This window comes from Geotrypetes seraphini, chromosome 14, assembly GCF_902459505.1.
Source record: "Geotrypetes seraphini chromosome 14, aGeoSer1.1, whole genome shotgun sequence".
Taxonomy (NCBI): Eukaryota; Metazoa; Chordata; class Amphibia; order Gymnophiona; family Dermophiidae; genus Geotrypetes; species Geotrypetes seraphini.
Window position 1 is genome coordinate 62,871,387 of NC_047097.1, and position 24,021 is coordinate 62,895,407.

General features: G+C 45.1%; 1 protein-coding gene across 2 annotated transcripts in view; it reads left to right on the forward strand.

Annotated features, from left to right (window-relative positions):
* The first annotated feature begins 3,646 nt into the window (after positions 1-3,646).
* The window catches only part of LOC117348019 (cobalamin binding intrinsic factor-like), a 40,476-nt gene continuing 20,101 nt past the window's right edge, over positions 3,647-24,021 (forward strand). The window contains exons 1-4 of one of the 2 annotated variants that reach the window (XM_033919598.1): positions 3,647-3,837; positions 10,805-10,993; positions 15,564-15,713; positions 19,689-19,838. In XM_033919598.1, the coding sequence (XP_033775489.1) occupies positions 3,717-3,837; positions 10,805-10,993; positions 15,564-15,713; positions 19,689-19,838 (610 nt within the window). In that variant the 5' untranslated portion in view covers positions 3,647-3,716. The remainder of the gene's footprint in view (positions 3,838-10,804; positions 10,994-15,563; positions 15,714-19,688; positions 19,839-24,021) is intronic. The other variant, XM_033919597.1, reaches the window with a different exon arrangement.

Genomic DNA, 24,021 nt, shown 5'->3' on the forward strand with positions numbered 1-24,021 from the left:
TGGGGTAATAGCACAGTTTATTGCCCCATATGTTAAAAGCATGTAGAGAGCTGGGAGGGTGTGGAGGCAGGGCCGGTGTTAGACATGGTAGAGCTCAGGGCAGAAATTGAAAACGGGGGCTCCAAACAAACCCTACCAGCAAGCCGTGCCGTGTTGAGCAGTCTAGGGCCTCCTTTGGCATGGGGGCCTAGAGCAGGGGTAGGCAATTCCGGTCCTCGAGAGCAGGAGCCAGGTCAAGTTTTCAGGATATCCACCATAAATATGCATGAGATAGATTTGCATCTCAAGGAAGCAGTGCTTGAAAATCCATCTCGTATATATATATATATTCATGGTGGAGATCCTGAAAACCAGACCTGGCTCCGGCTCTCGAGGACCGGAATTGCCTAACCCTGGCCTAGAGCAATTGCCCTGTTTGCACCCCCTAACACCATCCCTGACTGGAAGTGGGCTTATTTAGCCCTCCTAGACCAAAAAGATGTTGCACCGCCCTCTCCCTTCTTTACAGGATATCTGTGGACAGTAGCTATGACTGTCCACAGATATCTTGGATGATATCTTGGATGATGGGTGATACTACTTACACACACCCTTGAACACAAGAATAGCCATACTGGGTCAGACCAATGTTCCATGTAGCCCAGTTTCTATTTTCCAACCGAGGCCAACCCAGGACACAGATCCTGGCAGAAACCCAAAAGTTACCTATCCCAGGGCAAGTAGTGACGTCCCCATGTCTGTCTCAATAGCAGACTATGACCTTTTCCAAATCTTTTTAAAATCCCGCTATGGCAACCGCTGTTTCTCTTCCGGCAACAAAGTTCCAGAGCTAAATTTTTCTTTGCGTGAAAAAGTATTTCCTCTTATTTGTTTTAAAGGTATTTTCCATGTAACTTCCTTGAGTGTCCCCTAGGGGTCCTTTTATCAAGCTGCGGCAGGGGTTTTAACGCACGTAATACCGCGGCTGCTAATGCCTGCATTGAGCAGGCGTTGGGTTTTTTTTAGCCGGCCGCAGGGGTTAGCGCGTGATGAAATGTCCGACGCGCTAACCCCGCTAGCGCGGCTTGACAAAAGGACCCCCTAGTCTTCATAATTTTGGAAAGAGTAAAAAAATGGATTCACTTTTACCGGTTCTACACCACTCAGGATTTCGTAGAACTTCATCGTATCTTCCCTCAGCTGTCTCTTTTCCAAACTGAAGAGCCCTACAATGATGTAGCGTGGCTTGTAGCCCCGGCCATGGCGGTGACAGCTCCTACGCTCATAGGAATTCTACGAGCGTCGGAGCTGTTGCCACCGTGGCTGGCACTAAAAATGGAATCTAGATGGTTATAGCCCCCGAAAATGGGAGCATATTACTTGAAACTTCACTGGCTGCCGATTGAGGCCAGACATGAAGTCTGCAAACCAAGTGGAGCAAGCTTCATCCAAAGCAAGGCAAATCATAGGTTGCATACGCAGGAGTTTCGTCAGCCGTAAACCTGAAGTCATTATGCCACTGTATAGATCCATGGTGAGACCGCACCTGGAGTACTGTGTGCAATTCTGGAGGCCGCATTACCGCAAGGATGAGCTGAGACTGGAATCGGTCCAGAGAATGGCCACCAGGATGGTCTCGGGACTCATGGAGCTCCCATACGAGGAGCGGTTAGGGAAGTTGCAGCTCTACTCACTCAAGGAACGTAGAGAGAGGGGAGATATGATCGAGACATTCAAGTATCTCACGGGCCGCATCGAGGTGGAGGAAAATATCTTCTTTTTCAAGGGTCCCGCGGCAACAAGGGGGCATCCGTGGAAAATCAGGGGCAGGAAATTACATGGTGACACTAGGAAGTTCTTCTTCACTGAAAGGGTGGTTGATCGCTGGAATAGTCTACCACTTCAGGTTATTGAGGCCAGCAGCGTGCCGGATTTTAAGGCCAGATGGGATAGACATGTGGGATCTATCCGCAAAGATAGATAGGGAGGGTCATTAGAGTGGGCAGACTTGATGGGCCGTGGCCCTTATCTGCCGTCTACTTCTATGTTTCTATGTTTAGAGTTATGTTTAAGTTTGCTTGTATCTGTTTCAAATCTGTTTTTGGCTTGTCACCCTGTCTCCCATTTTTCTCTGAACCACCCAAACCCACGCAGAGTTTTTTAATTTACATTTCCTGTTAAATGATGTCGTTACAAAAGATTTCTGGAGAGAACTCTATCTTTTCAAGCTGCTATAGTGAATGGTTGGTTTGGTAAAATTATGCTAGGATCTTCGTATCTTGAATTTAGAAAATTATTGAAGACCCAACTATTTGAAAAATTTGCATCCTAACTGGTTTTCTCTTTTAAAAAATTCCATGCTTCTTTTATGTAATGTATCACCTTTTAATTTGCATTTTTACTGTACGATCGGTTCTTATTTGCTGAAAACCGTTCAGAACCATTCTTTTAAATTGTACTTTTCTTTTAAATCATATTCGCCACTGTAGGATCAGTTCCTATTCATTGTACATTGCTTAGAATTGTATTTTCCTTTTAAATTGTATTCTTCACGGTATGACTAGTTATTATTTGTTGTAAACCGCCTAGAACCATTTTTTAGATGGGCGGTATATATAAAAAAAATTATTATAATTATTATTATTAAATGCTGATTAAACATATCACACACAGTCTTGGCGGAGGGAAAGGGGGGACAGTAGACTACCAGGCTTTTTTTGGGCTACATTTATAACAGTGGTCTCAACTTGCGGCCCGCCAGGTACTAATTTGAGGCCCTTGGTATGTTTATCATAATCACTAAAGTAAAATAAGTTTCTTGATCATATGTCTTTAGCTATAAATGACAATACTATTATTAAGACTTAGCCGAAAAGAAAGATTTATAAACTATAAAGAGTTTTTACCTCATGCAAAATTGTCATTTCTTTAATAAGACATTAACTATTTTTTCTGAGGCCCTCCAAGGACCTACAAATCCAAAATGTGACCCCCGCAAAGGGTTTGAGTTGGAGACCACTGAATTATAAGGAGCTGTGGCTGGTGGCAGGTCCGAGAGCTGCTTTATTGCCCTGTCAGTGCCTGAGCCAATCAGCTCTCAGATCCTGCCAGTACGTAAGAACATCAGAACATAAGCCGTGCCTCTGCTGGGTCAGACCTGAGATCCATCATGCCCAGCAGTCCGCTCATGCGACGGCCCAACAGGTCCAGGTAAATATTGGCCTTGTAAATGTAGGGTTGTTCCTTTTTAAAAATCACCCAGAGAGGTCATTTTAATATCAATGACCTCGTTAGACTACAGTTTTAATATTAATGCCCTCATTGTACTAAATTTGCATACCCCCTCCCCTTTTACAAAACCACGGGCGTGGTTTTTAGCGCAGGCCAGCGCGCTGAATACCATGCGCTGCTCCCGACACTCATACCCGACACGTGTCCAGTTATGGCATCAGTTAACCAGATAAGCGCCTTTGAACGCTAGCTGGGCTGTTTATTGTACCAGTTGGGAATTAGAAGTCAATAGTGTAAATTATTGTGTAAGCTCATTTTGTGCTTAACCTGTTCCGAAGAGTAACATTGACACAGCAGTTTTGTTTGTTCTCACCCACTTGCGTCTGGTATGACATGACGTAAGATAAGCGATTATGAATAACTTCAAAAGGAGGCGAGGGAGCACGTTGGTAGAGTGTGGTATGCTTCTGGGAGGGGGCAGAGAAGGTATTTAGACAGGACATGACATGAGACTTTCTCATTCACCAGACTCAGCTGGAAAAATCCCCACGATGCTGCTGCTGCTGCTGCAGGCCTCTGTTTTTGTCCTGCTTTCCGTCTCCATACGAGATGTTTCTGGACTCTGCTGTGAGTACCCTGAAGCTTTGCTTTGCTTCATTTCATTCCCATTTTCCTGTGGTGCATTTCTAGTAATCCTGGTGCTGGAGAAAGCTGGAGTTTCTTATTTTGAAAGATCTTTTTCTCTTTTTAAAAAAAAACTTTTTATTTATAAGATTTTCCAATTTTACACTCAAGCATTCACATTTACCACTTCATACAGATCACATAGCCAGTTTTGATAGTTGAAAGACTCAATTTGAGGTTGGTGTTCATGATAGATATGGCCTGCCAGAGCGCTTCCATATGTATTTTATCTGGCTTTTTCAACTCCCCAAAACTGATGGTATTACCTCTTGAAGCACCTCTCACTTCTCCTTCTACGGTGCTGGGAGAATGCTGACATAAATCACCAATACCTTCCTCCTTAGACTCTAGTGGTGGTGCCTCTCCACTGCTAAAGTGTAGCCTTCCCTCAAAGGGCAGCTGAACTCCGGCGTCTCCCTGCACCAAGTCACTTCTGGGTTGGGGAGGAACCAATCTCTGTTCCAGGCTCAGTGACGCCCGGGCAGCTCCCGCGCCGAGATCTCCTGAAGAATCCGGATTCTCCTCCAAGGTAAGACGGGTCTTCTCATCTGAACGAGCAAAAGCGCTCGTAATCATTGTTCGAACCAAGCACTGGGAGGTTCCAAGCGCCAGAAGGTTAGGGCGGGAGGTTCCTTTTCTCTTTCCTGTTTCCACCGGGAAAGAGTCACCACAGCAGCGTCCGCTCAGGCAGACGTCCTCGACGCCAGCTTGATCTCTTCCTCGAGATCTTTTTCAATGGCAAATGTAACCCTGGTCCGGCTCACACACCGGCCAGTTTGTTGGATCGGGCACCCGCAACCAGGACTTGCAAAAATAATTTATTTGGAACAGTCTTAAAGTCTATGAGCTGGGCGCAGGCTGGGGCTGGACTTACTCTGGTAGGCCGAAGGATGACAGTCCCAGGGTTCAATCTCCACACTCAGTCCTTTACTTGATCACTTATCAAGGAACCAAACTGAGACCAAGGTGCAATTGATAACTAGAATTTTTACTTGAACATGATTGCAGCGTCAATGCACAAACTATTTACAATTTCTTTGCTGTGGATACTGAACCTGGTTTTGCAAGCTGTTTATGATAAAGTGGGGTTACCATATGGCTCCAGAAAAAAGAGGATGGATTGAGACAAGTAGGTCCAAGTATATCTATATAACAGTGTGTTTATCTGTTAATGACATAGATATAGTAACATAGTAGATGACGGCAGATAAAGACCTGAATGGTCCATCCAGTCTGCCCATAAGTTATACCCATTAAAAATACATGATTAAATTAACTTGTCTCTTCTTTGATATTTCTGGACCATAGACTGTAAAGTCCACCTGGTATTGTCCTAGGTTCCAAATGCTGAAGTTGCCATCTAATTAAGCCATTGTGACATCACTGCTGAGGTTGGCTCTTAGGCATTGGTGGAATGAGGCATTATGACATCACAATCTCAGCTCTGGAATGTTGCTACTCTTTGGGTTTCTGCCAGGTAACATAGAAAATGACGGCAGATAAAGACCTGAACGATCCATCCAGTCTCCCCATAAATTATACCCATTAAAAAATACATGATTAGATTAACTTGTCTTTTCTTTGATACTTCTGGGCCATAGACTGTAAAGTCTGGCATTGTCCTAGGTTCCAAATGCTGAAATTGTCATCCAAGCTCACTCCAGCCTATCCAACCATCCCGTTCTTTGCAGGACATCTACCGTAAAGTCTGGCCAGTAACATCCTCATGTTCCATATTAGTGGAGTTCCCATTGATGTAGGATTTCCCCGGACCTGTCTTCCTTTTGAGGACATGTCCGGGGGTCCGGATGGCTTTTCAAAACCTGGCACTTTGTCCAGGTTTTGAAAAGTTTTCCTTCGTGCAGTAGAGCACCCGTGCATGCGCGGATATAACGCGATGATGTGCGCGTGCGTGCGCGTGATGTCATCGCGACACATTCGCGCACGCGCGGATGTCCTGCCTGACGAGAGCAGTGGGCGGGGCTGGGACAGGATTGGAGTTGGGGTTGGGGGCGGGATCAGGGTGGAATTGGAGGCGGGACCAGGGTGTTATAGGGCAGGAATGGGCGGAACTGGGCGGGCATTGGGGCAGGTGTAGGGGGATCCGGATTTTCCAGATGGAAAATCTGGTAACCGTACATTGATGCCCACCCCAGTCCATCATACACCAAATCACCATATATGGGACACAGACCGTGCAGGTCTGTCCAATACCAGCCTTAGTTCTTTAATTTAAGTCCTTCGTTTTCTAATTGGAGGTCTTCTATATTTATCCCACGCTTTTTTGAAGTCCATTGCCGTTTTCCTCTCCATCACTTCCCTCAGGAGGGCATTCCGGGCATCTACCACCCTCTCCGTGAAGAAGAATTTCCTAACATTGCTCCTAAGGGGTCCTTTTATCAAGCTGTGGTAGGGGTTTAAAGCGCATAATACCGCGCATTAATCCACCTTCCACGCTAGCCGCTAACGCCTGCATTGAGCAGGCGTTAGTTTTTTAGCCGGCCGCGGGGGTTAGCAGTGATGAAATGTCCGATGCGCTAACCCCGCTAGCGCGGCTTGATAAAAGGACCCCTAAGTCTTCCTGCCCTCTAGTTTTAGGGATACTTTGCTATACGTTCTACTCCCTGTTTCCTCGGTATGAGGTACAGAGAGAAGACATTAAGGGCCCCTTTTACATAGCTGCGTTAGCGATGGTGCCGCAGTAAATGCACCGAAGCCCTTAGGAACTGAATGGGCTTCGGTGCATTTCCAGAGGCAGCATCCCTTCCATGACTTTGTAAAAGGGGCTGTAAATATTGATGCTGCCGAGAGTTTTGCGTTATAAACAGGACTTCTAATAACCTCAGTTTAAATCTTCTGTACGTCTCCAGAAAACTTCAAAAATGTCAATAGAAGTCTTCCAAAATTAGAGTTACCATATGGCTCCAGAGAAAGGAGGACGATGAAACCTTCCGCCCAATGTGCTCTATTTTGTCGAATCCTTTTAGTATTTTAAAAGTCTCTATCATATCCCCTCGCAGTCTTCTCTTTTCGAGGGTGAACAAACCCAGTTTTCCAAGTCGTTCCTTGTAGCTCAAAAGGTATGGAGAATCTGAGCTACAAGGAACGACTCGGGAAAACTGGATTTGTTCACCCTCGAAAAGAGAAGACTGCGAAGGGATATGATAGAGACTTTTAAAATACTAAAAGGATTCGACAAAATAGAGCAAGAAACATCATTATTCACATTGTCACATGTGACACGGACGAGAGGTCATGGACTGAAACTGAGGGGCACCAGGCCCAGGACAAATGTCAGGAAGTTCTGTTTCACACAGCGTGTGGTGGATGCTTGGAATGCTCTCCCGGAGGAGGTTGTGACGGAGACCACCATTCTGGGATTCACCTTTTCTTGCAAATCACATTGAGGGATACGGGTTAACAAGGTCTTCATCAGGGAACACCTAGCTTAGCCTCCGCGTGTGCGGGTCGCCGGTCTAGATGGACCTAAGGTCTGATCCGGTGAAGGCATTTCTTATGTTCTTATGGATGCTAGGAATTGTTAAAAAAGGGATGGGTAATAAGACTAAGAATGTCATAATGCCCCTGTATCGCTCCATGGTGCGATCTCATGTGGAGTATTGCGTTCAATTCTGGTCTCCTAATCTCAAGAAAGATATAGTGGCGCTAGAAAAGGTTCAAAGAAGAGCGACCGAGATGGTAAAGGGGATGGAACTCCTCTCGCATGAGGAAAGACTAAAACGGTTAGGGCTCTTCAGTTTGGAAAAGAGACGGCTGAGGAGAGATAGGATTGAAGTCTACAAAATCCTGAGTGGAGTAGAACGGGTACAAGTGGATCAATTTTTCACTCCGTCAAAAATTACAAAGATTAGGAGGACACTCGATGAAGTTACAGGGAAATACTTTTAAAACCAATAGGAGGAGATTTTTTTTCACTCAGAGAATAGTTAAGCTCTGGAACGCATAGCCAGAGGATGTGGTAAGAGCGGATAGCGTAGCTGGTTTTAAGAAAGGTTTGGACAAGTTCCTGGAGGAAAAGTCCATAGTCTATTATTGAGACAGACATGGGGGAAGCCACTAGTTGCCCTGTATTGGTAGCATGGAATATTGCTGCTCCTTGGGTTTTGGCCAGGTACTAGTGATCTGGATTGGCCACCGTGAGAACGGGCTACTGGGCTTGATGGACCATTGGTCTGACCCAGTAAAGCTATTCTTATGACGGATTGAGACATCCGGGTTTTACTTCCACTGCTTTCAATGGAAATAAAACCCAGATGTCTCTATTTGTCCTCATTGATTCCATTGCTTTCAGTGGAAGTAAAACCGTCTAAATGTCTAATCCGTCCTCCTTTTTCTGGAGCCATATGGTAACCCTATCCAAAATGATCTAAATATTGAGATGGTTTAATTGGCTTAATCTCCCTTTTATCCTACTCTCAAGGCATTGGTTTCAGGTTCCACAGGCAGAAACGGTAATGCTATTTATAAAATGATAAGAATGTGTGTTTTGTATGTGACTTTGATGCAGGTGTGCTCAGGCACAGGTTTTGGGAAGAGGTCAGGCAGAGTCTTGATTTAAACGTATAGAGGGCCATTTTTGAGAAGGACATAAAAGTCTGACTTGAACATTTCCCACACGATGTCCAAAGTCGGAAGCACAGATACGTCCATTTTCGAAAGCTGAACCACTAGAAGTCCAAAAATATTTTGGGGGGAAGATCACCTAGTTGGTTGTCTTAGCCGACAGGACTTCTAGCCCTTGGGATGCCAAACTTTATGCCCCATTTTCGACCACAGAAACTTCCAAGTTGAAAATGTCCAAATTTAGATCATTTGGACATGGGAGTGCCCATCATTGTGATGGACTGGCTACACAGACATACCAACAGAGCATTGGGCTACCTTCCATAGCAGTGGAACATCTTCCCATATGAGTGACCTTAGGCACCTGAGCCAATCAGAGTCAAAGGTCCCTCCCAGTGCATCCTGGAGAGGAAGGCCTATCATTTTGAAGAGGCAGGTCTGCCGGCAAGAGGGAGTGGGCATCCCTCCTTTTGGATTGTCATCTAACAGGTATGGAGTTGTGGGAGGGTGTTGGGGTTCGGAGTGGGGTGTGGGGAGTTCAGGGAGGTGTTGGGGATGTGGGTGACCCTGAAGGCAGGATGGAGAGGCCATCCCTCCTACCGCTATTTAATTTAAAAGTGGAGGTGTCAGGGGTTCGCAGGCGGTGCCGGCATCCTTCCTGCCGCTCTTTAATTTAAAGGTGGGGTATCAGGGATTGGGGAGGGGGGTTGCCCGGTAGCAAGAGGGAGTGGGTTTCCTTCTGCCACTCTTTAGTTTAAAGGTGGGGGGTCCGGGTGGCTGAGGCAGGAGGGAGTTGACTTTTTTTTAAGTTAGGGGGTGTGGGCAATCATCAGGGGGGTCCCGGCATGGCTTTAAAAAAAAAAAGGCACAGAGGTTGTGCGTGTATAACACACGCACATCAGTGCTCATGAAAAAAACCAACAACAACTGCTCTTCTGTTCCGAACGGCTGAGCGACAAGAGGCTGCTTCAGGGTTTCTCCTGCCACTCAGCTGTTTGGGGCTTCCCCTGCCAGCTCTGCTCTTGTGCCAGTCGCTTTCTCCGACGACTGATCGGATGGGATTACAGTGGAACTCCAGGAAACTCATTTGCATGCAAAATTGTTTTTGAACATCTATCACCATTTTCAAATTGGACATTAATCTGCCCCCACAGGATTTTAATAACGATTTTTGTGCCTGCAGCCCTCAGTGAACGCAGAAATCTCCTCCCTCACAGGAGGACGTGTCTGGGGGTCCGGACCCGGCTTTTCAGAACCCGACACTTTGTCCAGGTTTTGAAAAGAAATCGCATCAGGAGGGGGCAACCGTGCATGCAACACGGTGATGCGTGTGATGTCATCACGTCACATGCGCAGATGCCTTTCTGCCTGATGAACAGGCAGCGGGGGAGAGGCTGGGGTCGGAGCTGGGATGTAACGGGGCAGGGATGGGTGGGACTGGGCAGGCCTGGGTTGAGTCTAGTGGTCCGGATTATACTGACGTAAAAATCTGGTAACCCTGCTCACAGGTATATAAAGGAGGTGCTGTTTCTGGCGACACGATTGCCGTATCTTTCATGGTGCTCGCCGGAAAAATACGACCGCATTACCACCGCCTTCCGAGCACGCGTACAATACAAATTCAACTGCACCCTATTCAAAGCCCTAAATGGAAACGGACCAAGCTATCTAGGCAACCGCCTAATCAGGAAACGCACATCCAGACCAAGGAGAAGTCAGGCACACTTTACCCACCCCCCAATCAAAGATATACACTTCTCCCTCGTCATTCGCGGGAGATACGGGCAGAGCCAGACCGCGAATGCCGAAAATCCGCGATTATCTGGCTCTGACCCACCCCCACCTCCCTGCCGCCTTCCCAGCCTTACCTGGTGGTCTAGAGGGCTTTTGGGGCAGGAGCGATCTTCCTACGCTCCTGCCCCGTGCAGATCGCCATCAGGAAATGGCTGTAGGGAGTTCCCGACGTAGTCTCGAGAGGGAGGGGGAAGTGTACAAAGCAAAAAAATATAAGACGGACTATTAGCCATCAGAGCAGCGAAACTAGACTGCCGCCTCTCCAATCTGTTGACTATGACACCCAACTACAAAACATTCAGGAAAGAACTGAAAACTTTTCTATTCAAGAAATTTGTCAAATGATCGAACTAAACCCGATCGACCCTCCACAGACCCCCGACGCATACAACATCTCTTAACCATGTATTCTCCCTGGAAATGCCCAGGCCAACTCTTGTAAACCGCCTAGAACTGAAAGGTATTGGGGGGATAGAAGACACCAATGGAATATAATATTTGTGGTTTCATGCTTTTTCTTTTTTTTTTTTAGCTGTCCCAGCTGATCAGCAGTCTCAAGTCACTGCTCTCCTGCACCAGATGATCAGCTCTGTGGGCACAAGCAGTCTGCCGGATCCTAGTGTCCTCTTGGCCATGAACCTTGCCGGGAAGTTAAATGCGGACGCCGAGAAGCTGCTGGTGAAGCAGCTAAAGGAAGATGCAGTGAAGAGAATTTTAAAGAGTGAGAATTCCCATCCCTGCAATTTGTCATCCAGCCAGTCTCAATCTTTCTCTCCTTTCCTCTAGGTCTCTCACGTTCTTCCTTTTGTTCTCTTTGGTTTTTTTTATTTTATTTTATGTTTCTCTCATACTGTCCCTTTTTTCTCTCTGTTTCTAATTATGTCACTCTTTGTCCCCCGCTCCCCCCTTTCTCTCTGCCTTTTGTTGTTCTCCATCTCTCCGTCTCTGGTTTTCTTTCCCGCCTTCAGCGCCCCTTGTGATCACATGGTCACACAGCGATCTGTCGTTTGTTCATGGACCGCACTTAGAGGTTACCAGGCGTCCGGATTTCCCCAGACCTGTCCGGAGGTCCAGTTAGCTTTTCAAAACCTGGCACATTGTCCGGGTGTTGAAAAGCTTCCTCGAAATTGCATTGGGCACGCGTGGATGCCCTCCTGCCCGATGAGAGCAGGCAGCGGGGGAGGGGGGGGGCTGAGGAGCCCGTATTTTACTAAAGTAAAAATCTGATAACCCTAACTGCAGTACAAGCACAAGGCTCCTTTTAGATCAGGGCTGCCTAAGTCCGGTCCAGGTTTTCAGGCCATCCACAATGAACATGCATGAGAGAGATTTGCATACCAAGAAGGCAGTGCAGGCAAATCTCTCTCATGCATATTCATTGTGGATATCCTGAAAACCTGGCCTGACAGTAGATCTCGAGGACCAGAATTGGCAGCCCTGCCCTAAGGATTGTCAGGGCTGCAGGATGATTTCCAAGGCTATTGGGGGGGGCGGGAGAGGGGAGGTGTCTGGCTTGTCTCAGGGGGAGGGGGATGTAAGGGACTGGCTTAAGAAGCAGATATCGTGGTCTCCCTTCCTTGAGGGAGGGGGGGGCCTCCCTTTCTTGGGAGAGTGTCGTAGTCTCTGGTTTGCCTGGACCATCAGGGCTATGGTTTTGGTCTAGTGGATCACCAGGCCCCTTTGTGAAGGGGGCCAGGAGGGGGGTCTACTAGACCGCCATGAACATTTTTTTAAGGTCAGAAAGGGGTCACCCAATATTTGGGTTTTTTTTACTTTCTTGTAAGTGCCCGGACCAATCAGGAAAGTTAATTCAAAGTAATGAGTAGCAAATTACTGCTACAATTTTGACGCAGCATGAATCTGCACACTTGTTACTCCGAGTATGTCCACGCTGGTTTTTCAGCGCTGGATTTGCTGTAGAGTTCTCTCTACCGCAAGTATTTTTTTTAACATGTGGGCACTGGTATAGGCTGCAGAGATCCTGGAGGCTACCTTCAGATCTGCAAGTGAAACGACATCGCCAAGGCTATTACCAAAGCAGGACGGTAACTTGTTTCTCTGCTTTGACGCAGTGGTTAAAGCTACAGCCTCAGCACCCTAAGGTTGTGGGCTCAAACCCACGCTGCTCCTTGTGACCCTTAATCCCCCCCATTGCCCCAGGTACATTAGGTAGATTGTGAGCCCACTGAGACAGACAGGGAAAAATAGTGGAGAACCTGAATAAATTCATATAAACTGTTCTGAGTTCCCCTGGGAGAATTAGTATAGAAAATTGAATAAATAAAGTGTGAAAAGCTTCAGCCTCTGATAACCAGAGCTGGTATTGTGACATCATAATGCCTCATTCCACCAATGAGAGCCAGCCTCATCAGTGATATCACAATGGCTTCACTGTCCTATACTTGGCTCACTTTGATTTCTAGAGTGGTTACAGCTACAGCCTCAATCCCCTGAGGTTGTGGGTTCAAACCCACGCTGCTCCTTGTGACCCTGGGCAAGTCACTTAATCCCCCCATTGCCCCAGGCACATTAGCTAGATTGTGAGCCCACTGGGACAGACAGGGAAAATGCTTGAGTGCCTGAATAAATTCATGTAAACTGTTCTGAGCTCCTTTGGAAGAACAGTATAGAAAATTTAATAAATAAATACTGTGAAAAGTTTCAGCCTCTGATAACCAGAGCTGATACTGTGATGCCTCATTCTACCAATAAGAGCCAACCTCATCAGTGATGTCACAATGACTTGATTATCCTATACTTGGCTCACTCGATTATGATTTCTAGAGTGGCGCAGTGGTTAAAGCTACAGCCTCAGCACCCTGAGGTTGTGGGTTCAAACCCACCTACTCCTTGTGACCCTGGACAAGTCACTTAATCCCCCCGTTGCCCCAGGTACATTAGATAGATTGTGAGCCCACCGGGGACAGACAGGGAAAAATGCTCCAGTACCTGAATAAATTCTGAGCTCCCCTGGGAGAATGGTATAGAAAACAGAATAAATAATTAAAAAAAAATTTTATTTGCTGCTTCTCAGGTCTCTCTTACTTCTCTTTCTGGCTGTAGTTTTGCTCTCTGTCTTTGGCACCTTTACATTACATTACATTAGTGATTTCTATTCCGCTTGTGCCTTGCGGTTCTAAGCGGATTACAAGTTAGAAGACTGGACATTTCCAGTAGCATTGCAGTACATATAAACAAGAATGCGTTAAGTTACAATTGTTGTTCTGGACTTTTCCAGGATAAATTGGTAGTAGATAGTAGATAGTGATAGGTTGTTTAGACGAATAGAGATAATATTGTCCGGATTCTGTTGTTTAGACGAGTAGAGATAATACTGTCCGGGTGTTTCTGGTGGTGGTGTTTGGGTAGTCATGAGAGCATTTTCTAATACTTTTGTGAGGTTATGATGATGGGAAGTGTTTTTTGAAGAGATGAGTTTTGATTTCTTTTCGGAATGCTTTAATGTCTATTGATTTGGTCAGTAGATTGGTGATGGTAGTATCGATCTTTGCTGCCTGTGTCGCTAAAAGGCTGTCATATAGTTTCTTTCGTCGTGTTCCTTTGAGAGGGGGGTGAGTGAATAGGCTCTGGGTTCTCCTTAATCTGTGTGAGAGGTTACGGTGTAGTCTGTTGTTTAGGTAGCTGGGTGCTGTTCCATGTATTACCTTGTATAGTAGACAGTAGAATTTGAACTGAGATCTTGCTTTTATTGGTAGCCAGTGTGAGTCTAAGTATGCTTTGGTGATGTGGTCGTATTTGCCTAGTGAGTAGATGATTCTGAGGGCTGTGTTCTGAACTGTCTGTAATTGTTTTATCATGTAATTTGGGCATGATAGGTATAGGCTGTTACAGTAATCTACAATACTCAGTACTAGGGATTGTACTAATATCTTGTATTGATCTTTGTTGAAGAATTTTCTTATTTTTCTTAGGTTACGTATTGTGAAGAATGCTCTTTGGATGATTTTGTGGATTTGAGACTGCATTGTGCAATTTCTGTCTAGTAGGATTCCCAGGATTTTGAGTGTGCTTTGCATTGGGTACTTGATTGTGTTTACTTCTAGTTCTGTGAGAGATGGTTTTTTTTCCCTTTCCAGTAGAAGGAATTTAGTTTTTTCCGAGTTCAGTTTTAGTTTATGACTTGACATCCATTTTTCTACCGTTTCCATTATCATTTTCAGGTGGTTTGTGGATAAGGGGTCTTGAATATTAAAGGGGAGGAGGATAGTTATATCATCTGCGTAGCTGAATGATACTGTGTTTAGGGCGTCTATGGTTATGCCTAGGGATGCTATGAAGAGGTTAAATAATATGGGTGATAATGGTGATCCTTGTGGTACTCCACATGGGTTTGACCATGGGTCGGATATGTGCTCTTTTGATTTGACTTTGTAAGTTCGTGTTTTGAGGAAGCTTTGGAACCATTTGTGAACTTTACCTGAAATTCCTATTGCGTCTAATATCTGGAGTAGTGTGTGATGGTCAACTAGGTCGAATGCCGCAGAAAGATCGAGTTGAATGAGAAGCAGCTTGTTTCCTTTGCTGAGGTGTTGTCGGGCAATGTCTAATAGTGATACCAGTAGAGTTTCTGTGCTATGGTTGGATCTGAATCCAGATTGTGATGGATGTAGTATGTGATGGTCTTCAAGGTAGTTGGAGAGGTGTTGTGCGACAAGGCCTTCTGTTATTTTAATGTATAGAGGGATTGAAGCGATTGGTCTATAGTTTGCAGGATTATCTATAGGACCTTTGGGATCTTTTAGGATAGGTGTAATTATGATTTCTCCTAATTCCGGTGGGAAATGACCTTCACTTAGTGTTGTTTGAAGCCATAGTGTGAGGCTAGCTTTAAATTTGGTGGAAGCTGTTGCTAGTAAGTATGAGGGACAATTGTTCAAGTCACATGAGGATTTGCTGTATTTTTTGTAAAGCCTGTTCAAGTCTGACCATTGTATCTTTGGGAAGTTTGTCCATATCCTGTCTGCTGGGATTGCTTCATCTGTTTTGGGATTGATTCGTATTTCTTCTATGTTGATTCTTGGATTGTTGAATGTGGATCTGGTTGTGATGATTTTGTGTTTGAAGTGATCCGCTAATTGGGTGGCTGTGGGAGTTTGGTTTCCTTGGGTGGCGAGAAATGGTTTGGTATCGGTGAGATTTCTTAAGATGTCAAAAAGTATTCTTGTATCAGGTTTTTCGGTGCTGATGAGTTTGGAGTAGTAGTTTTTTCGTTTTTCCTTTAGTTTGGTATTGTTGTGCTGATGTATCTGCTTATTTATTTCTATTTCCAGAGCAGAACTTCTCCTCGGGGAAAGTTGCGCTCTACGTCCTTGCTCTCAGATCATCTTGTGAAAATCCCTTCAAAGTCTGTGCCCTGGACAAAACGGTTGACCTAGTGTTAGAGCTGGAGTTGAAAATGAAGGAGGAGATAGCACACATAGGTAAGAAGGGGATCCAGAAGAGCTTTCCCTCGAGCGGGAGGCTCCCTTGACTGGCGTGACATGCGGAATCGAAGGATGGGCAGCAGAGTATTTTTTTTGTGATGGGAAAGGGATACATTTTATTTTGTTTCTTTTCTCACTTCTCATTTTGGATTTCAATTTTAGTGCTTTTTAAATGAGCTTTATGTGCGGTACAACTGTTTAGCATGTGTTAAAAAACAATTTATAAGGTCAATTTCAAAGCAATCTATATATGTGTATAAATTATTTAACTTATAACTGACTGCCCTATTTGCAGATAAAAGATATGGTTGAAGTCTACAAAATCTTGGGTGGAGTAGCACGAGTACATTTGGTTCGATTTTTCACTCCATCAAAAATTACAGACCAGGGGACACTCGATGAAGTTAAAGGGAAATGCTTTTAAAACCAATCGGAGGAAATTTTTTTTTCACTCAGAGAATAGTTAAGCTCTGGAACGCATGGCCAGAGGATATGGTAAGAGCGGATAGCGTAGCTGGTTTTAAGAAAGTTTGGACAAGTTCCTGGAGGAAAAGTCCATACTCTGTTATTGGGAAAAACATGGGGGAAGCCACTGCTTGCCCTGGATCAGCAGCATGGAATGCTGATACTTTTTGGGGTTTTGCCAGGTACTTATGACTTGGATTGACCTTCGTGAAGACAGGATACTGGACTAGATGAACCATTGGTCTGACCCAGTAAGGCTATTCTTATATTCTTACCACAAGGCTGCAGTTGGTTGAATAGCCCCTTCTGTGATGTTAGAGCTTTTTGGGAAAGGTTGTCAGAACTCTCCCCTGTGCTGTAAGAGCTCTTCCACACTGCACTTGGCGTGCTGAACTGGCCGCGCTGATACGGCTGCAATGAAATGGCCATGCCTAGACCCAGATACCTATAGTCCAGCTGGTATCAGAGCAAAAGCCGCACCAATCCAGACTAAAGCAGAATAGGTAAAAACAAAGAGAAGAGAGGAATGGTCTAAACTGGTGAGATGAACCATAGTTGACCCAATGACTCCACAGTAGAGAAATATGAGCAAAACAAAAGACTCTGTGGAGAGTTGATGCTCCTGATATAGACTTTATTGTTAAAACAGCTCCCCCCTCCTGATTTACGGTTTCCCCAATTGCGAATTCGGTTATTCATGATTTTATTTTTTTTAGCCTTGATTTTTAATTGAGAAACGCTACCCCGGACATCCCCCGGACCTTACCTGGTGGTCTAGCGGCGACACGGTGCAGGAGCGATCTTCCTACGCTCCTGCCCCGTGCAGAGCCGTGCTGTGAGTTCCCGTGGTCTCGCGAGACTACAACGGAAACTCCCGTTGTAGTCTCGTGAAACCACGGGAACACACACCACGGCTCTGCATGGGGCAGGAGCGTAGGTAGATCGCTCCTGCACTGCGTCATTGCTAGACCACCAGGTAAAGTCGGGGACGCAGGAGGGAGGCGGGGTGGGTCAGAGCCGGCCCCAAAAATTATTTGTGATTTTCCCTATTCACGGGCCGGCTCTGCCCCTATCCCCCGCGAATATTGAGGGTCTGCTGTCCAACTTAATAATCTACCAAAAACCATGTGGGACCCAATTAGAGAGTTGCATGGGGACAGAAATCCCACCCGTCCCCGTAAGGATCCTCTCCGTCCCGACCCGTCCCTGTTAGGAACCTCTCCGTCCCCACCCATTCCCGCAAGGAATAACCTCCATCCATGCCCGTCCCCATAAAAAGCAGCAATTACTTCTGACAGGATCATCAATTCCACAGTTTCTTTTGTATTTGCGCTGCTGTTTTCCTTGTGGAATCTCTTTGGTGGAACTCTTTTTTTGTTTTCTGTTCAGGTAATTAACTTATAAACCCCCTCTTTTACTAAGGCTGACGTGTCCATTATATTATATGGACGAACCCTACTTCCAAAGCCTTCCATCCCTGTGGGAGTCCCGTTGGCTAGCGGGGGGTCCCCGTGGGAGTCCCATGGGTCAGAGGGGGGTCCCCGTGGGAGTCCCATGGTTAGGGGGGATTCCCATGGGACCCCCGCAATTCCCATTCCCATGCAGACCTCTAGACCCAATCCACTAGAAACGTGGGACCCAACTGATCCATATACTGCATAAACTCTGCGTGAGCTGGTGATCAGTAGATAATCCACGAGTTTTGTTTTATGGACCACGGGGACCCCTGAAGAAGACATCTTTGTCAAAACACGGACCGTGTTGGGTCCCACATTTCTAGTAGATTGGGTCCTACATGGGGTTTTTTTTTGGGTGGATTATCAAGTTGTATTAACAATAAAGGGTTCCTTTCACAAAGGTGCGCTAGCGTTTTTTAGCGCACTCACCGGATTTGCGCGTGCTAACTGAAAAACTACTGCCTGCTCAAGAGGAGGCGGTAGCGGCTAGCGCACAGGGCATTTTAACTTGCGCTGTTCCACACGTTAAGGCCCTAACGCACCTTAGTAAAAGGAGCCCAAAGTCTATCAGGAACATCAACTCTATACTGGTGAGAGTAAGGAGGGCAGAACTGGGCTGGCTGAAGTGTTGCCGCGAGTGAGAAAGGCTCACAGATAGAAGGCTATCCAAAGAGGAGGTATAGTCGTGCTCATTACTTTACATACCTCTGGCAGAATTTGTAAGATGCTTACCATTTGTGGAAATTCTAAGTCAGGGGTGTCCAACCTGCGGCCCAAGGGCCGCATGCGGCCCAGTGAAGTATTTTGTGCGGCCCCGGTCGAGGGCAATGCAGTGTTTTCCTCTGCTGCCCCTATTTGTTTACCGTCTTGCCGGCTCCCTCCTCTGTCTTGCTGCAGCGTTTGCAAGTTTGTGCGGCCCAAGAAACATTTCTTTCGGCCAATGCGGCCCAGGAAAGCCAAAAGGTTGGACACCCCTGTTCTAAGTGATCCTGCCAAACACCATTCTTTCATTTTGCAACGTCTATCATCACAGAATTGTGCGTGCTCTTTAGTAATCATAATAGATTAACTCACACAGATGCCCTGATCAAAAGTTTACATACCTTGAATGTTTGGGCTGATAATATAGCAAAAAAAACCCAAAAACCCAACAAAACAAAAAACAGGGAGAGAAATCTCCACAAGTACAAACATGAACAAAAAGCAACAGTGGAGACGTTCCAAGTTCCTGATGTGCAACTTTATTTCAAAATTCTGCCTAAAAGTGCGAAGGCTCGCTGCGCACGTGTTTCGGCCTCTGTGGCCTGCCTCGGGAGCCTACATTGCAATTGCCGCACAAAAATGAAGACATATTATAAGAACATTAAAAAAAAAAATAAACCATGCATAGAAATAAATGCCAGTAATCGCATAATAATTTCTTGCCATAAATTAACATCTAAACATTCAATAAAACATCAAAACATAAAAATTAAAATTCAAAATGAATTCATTGTTTTATGTGTAAATTGTGTATTTAATAGTGTGTTTTGTGAAATATTTTTATTCAAGTTTGTATTGCACTGTCAAAGTTTAAAAATCAATAAAGATTTATAAAAAAAAAAAAATGAATACATAAACATTAAAATGCAAGAGATGATAATAAAAGGGAGGACTGCATAGTGTATACATTTCACCACACGGTTGTTTTATTGTCTTGTTCTGCTCTGCGTGGGGTTGAATTTTCCTTTCTGTTGTGGAGACAAATAAAGACAGACATACTATGGCGAGTTCTGCGTTCTATCTGGGCAGTTCGGTTTAGACAGACTAAAGGCTCCTTTTACTAAGCTGCGCTGGCATTTTTAGCACACGCACGAAATTACCGCACGGTACGCTTCTAGAATAACGCCAGCTCAATGCTGGCGTTAAGGTCTAGCGTGTGCTATTCCATGCGTTAAGGCCCTAATGCACCTTAGTAAAAGGAACCCTAAAAGTGGGAACTAAATATAAATCCAAAGACATTCATGAAGGGTCTTGATTTTAAAAAAATGTCTACTTTCATTCTTTGCAGAAAAGTATCAGTCCCCTTTGACAACATATTACCAGGTGGCATTGGGTGTGCTGGCGCTGTGTGAGGAACGAAGCAAAGCTGCGTACCCAGCAGCTGAGATCCTGGCGAAGGCTGCTGTGGGCAGCCAGCTAGAACCTTCTTTCTTTGTGGGTGAGTGAGCACTAACATCCTCAAATCTGCACATAAAGTTCTACTAGTGATCTTCAATCCTGCCCCGCTTCACCCCCCATCTCTATCTGTACCCCACTCCTCACACACTTCAGTTCCGAACAGCCGCACACCAAACCTTTCAGGGCTGAGTCCTATGCACAGCTGGGCAAATGTGCCTCAGGCCTATCAATACGGGGGATCCTCTCCCTATGAGCTCTGGCCTGACCCGTAGCACCCCCCTGCTGTCCCAATTCTGGGCTCTTCCCTCTCTAGCAAAGGATTAACCTACCGACACAGCGAGATACAGGCCCTTCTTTTGCTAAGGTGCGCTAAGCGTTTTAGCGTGCGCTAAATCAAGGCGCGCGCTAACCGCTAACACGTCCATACGATAACATCCACGCGTTAGCGTTTAGCGTGCGGTAAAATTTAACGCGCACTAAAAAGCATAGCGCACCTTAGCAAAAGAGGGGGAGAATTATAATGCTAGATCTAGATATTTAATGGAGTTCATTTCTTTTAATATATTATATTATATTAATATATTTAATATAATATACATGGACAGGAGACCATCGCAGGGGAGGAAACATAGGCATCCAGGGACTAACAGCCAAATCTCTTCCCTGAAGAAGCCCTTTTTCTGGATACATCATCGCTCCTCCTAAACTTACTTGCTCCACTTCATCAATGACTATGAAACCGTGGATTGAAGACTAAGTTTTATTTTTATTTTTCTTTCCAGCTTATGATTTATCTTTAATTTTATCTATTGTTTTGCCATTTGTCTTTGTTTTGTTCTATTTCTATCATTTAAATTTCTCCAGAATTCTACTATTCAACGGTTCCACCTTTTGCATCTATTCCTTTCTCTCCTATCTTCTATCTTCCAAAATATTTAGATCAATGCTGTTTTATTAAAAATGTTTATTTAATATTTCCTCTATCTCTACTTTTCACTTCTTTATTACCCTCTAGGTACTTTAGTTAGATTGTGAGCCTTCGGGACAGTAAGGGAATTTTTCAAGTACCTTTCCCATTTCTAATCTTAATGTATATTTTCTTTAAACCGCTTAGAACCTAACGGATGTAGCGGTATATAAGAAATAAATTACATTACATTACATTGTAAACCGCCGTGAACGGTTGTATGCTACTGCGGTCTATGAAATTTTAATAAACATAAACATAAGAACATAAGGAGTGCCTCTGCTGGGTCAGACCAGAGGTCCATTGTGCCCAGTAGTCCGCTCGCGCGGCGGCCCATCAGGTCCAGGACCTGCGTAGTAGTCTTCTATCTGTACCCCTCTATCCCTTCAATCCTTTTTTTTTTATCCTACCTTATCTATATCCTTCTAATTGTACCCTTCTTCATCTTATATCTTTCCTATCTATATCCTTCAATAACTTATTTCAAGAATTTATCCAATTTCTCTTTGAAACCCTGTAAAGTACTCTGTCCTATCACACCCTCCAGAAGCGCATTCTAGGTATCCACCACCCTCTGAGTGGCATTGGTTCTAAACCTGTCCCCTTTTAGTTTCTCTGAGTGCTCTCTTGTTCTTGTAGTTCCCCGTAGGCTGAAGGATCTGTCCCTCTCCACATTCTCAATGCCCTGCATGATCTTATATGTCTCTATCATGTCTCCTCAGAGTCTCCGCTTTTCCAGGGAGAATTCTAGATAAATTAGCATTTTTTTATTTCTTCACTGATACTCTAGGGTCAAAATTGTTACCATGTGTCTCCATACTGACCATTTTTCCAAGGTGGAGGCCTGCAGTTTGTTTTTCGTTTTTGCTTTGGCTGGCGGTACTGCAGTTTTCGTTGGATTTTGTTTATGTGTTGGGCTCATTTTTAAAGCCACTAGGTGGGTGAGAGTATTGACCATCTGAAGCAATGCAGCTAAAACTATACCCATTGCTCTTTAGCGTGAGTGGTTTTTTTTTTTTACCCACAATGAGAGCAGGTATCCTGCGGATATGTTTGTGCAAGTCTGGAAAATGCAGCGATGAAACAGCGGAGATGACCAAAGAACCAGCGTGTAGCCAAACGTATCTTCAGAAGAATTCTTTCTTCACAGAAGCTCACATAAGACACTTGGAGAAACACAGAACCGTAGGAAAAGGATTCGACATGGGCCGTGTTTCAGTTGTTCTGCTGGCATCGGGAGTCTGAATATAGGTCTAGATCGGCGTGAAAACAGGCACGTAGCAGATCAGGTGTCATTGTAGCCTTTCCCTCTCAAAACAGTCGCGTCACGTCGAGTGGTTGACAGGGAAAGCCTACAGCCAGATCTCAGACAAGAGAGTTCAAAAAGTGGTTCGTTCCCATCAGGCTATTCCGGCGAGGGTTTACTGCGATTTCATCCAGATTAGATTGCGGATATATGTGGTCGGAAGTCTTGATAACTTTTTACAAAATTCTTAGTTTTGAGAACGGTTTGCAAAAATTCTTAGGGCTCCTTTTACTAAGGTGCGCAAGATTTTTTAGCGCGCGCTAACCACGCACTAAATGAAAAATACTAACGCAAGTTCTATAGCGCTACAATGCCATACATGCTGAACGCTAACACCTCCATAGAGCTTGCGTTAGTATTTTTCATTTAGTGCGTGGTTAGCAAGCGCTAAAAACTCTTGCGCGCCTTAGTAAAAGGAGCCCTTAGTTTTTGTAAAATTCTTAGTTCAGACTAGAGAGTTGCGTAGGGACAGAAATCCCACCCATCCCCCACCCAGGATCCTCTCCGTCCCCACCCATCCCCGCCAGGATCCTCTCCGTTCCCACCCGTCCCTGTCAGGATTCTCTCCGTCCCCACCCATCTCCGCCAGGATCCTCTCCGTCCCCACCCGTCTCTGCCAGGATCCTTTCCCCACTCATCCCCACAAGGACTTACCTCCATCCCTGCCCGTCCCCATAAAAAGCAGCAATTACTTCTCACAGGATCATTAATTCCACAGTTTCTTTTGTGTATCCTTGTGGAATCTCTTTGGTGGAACCCATTTTTTGTTTTCTGTTCAGGTAATTAACTTATAATCCCTCTCTTTTACTAAGGCTGACATGTCCATTATATTATATGGACGAACCCTGCTTCCAAAGCCTTCCATCCCCGTGGGAGTCCCGTTGGCTAGAGGGGGGTCCCCGTGGGAGTCCCGTGGGCCAGAGGGGGGTCCCTGTGGGAGTCCTGTGGGTTAGGGGGGATTTCCGTGGGATTCCCGCAATCCCTGTTCCCGTTCAGACTCCTGATGCAGGTACTTTAGTTGAAACATGGTCCGTTTCGAGTCAGTGAAGAATGCAATATAAGAATTTTTGATATCTGCTGCTGACCATTGTCCTCCAATGTATTCATTTGCTTGTGTTGTGTTGGAAGTCTATTCTTCAGGTTTTTTTTTTTTTTGGGGAGGGGGGTTATGCGCTAATGGCAATATTAGCATACGCCCCAAATCATCAACTGGGATAAATGTATCTCTTCGGGTAGATCAAAATCTTCAGACTGGCTTGAATGTAACAAGATTACCCATATGGCTATCACCATGATTTCTCTACCTTCATAGGTTCTGAGCATTTATAGACATAGTTACATTGTGATAGCCATATGGGGGATCTCGTTACATTCAAGCCAACATTAGAAAATATGGCCAGTGATGCAAAAAACCTGAAAATTGGGGTGCTGTGTTTTTGAATCACTAACAGGGTACAAAAGATGGTGAAGTGAGGTAAACTGGAAACATCCACAATGGCAAAACACCCCACTTCCGAGGGGGCCAGTACAGGACGGAGGGCTACAACAGAAAGTGTTTTCACTTATCTTTTAATGTGCGACAAGTGAAAACACTTTCTGTTGTATTGTCTCATTTGAAATTATTTATATAAACAGGAAACAACAGGAAGCGATAAGCAATACATTAAGGAAGAGGTGACCAGTAAGGGCCAAGGATGGATATCAGTACCCATTAAGCTTTGGAATTACACAATCAGTGTTGAATTAAGTGGGTTTGGAGACCTTTTCACCCTCCTTCCTGGACTGGACCCTTGGAAGTGGGGTGTTGTGTTTTGGCCCATTGTAAAAATGCCTTAGAGCCTGGAAACGACTCATGTAACAGCATTCTAGGACCCCTAATATTGGAACAAAGTCTACCGGTGAAACCTGATTGTTGACATTACACGGGAAGGGGTAAAACGCGGACCTCAT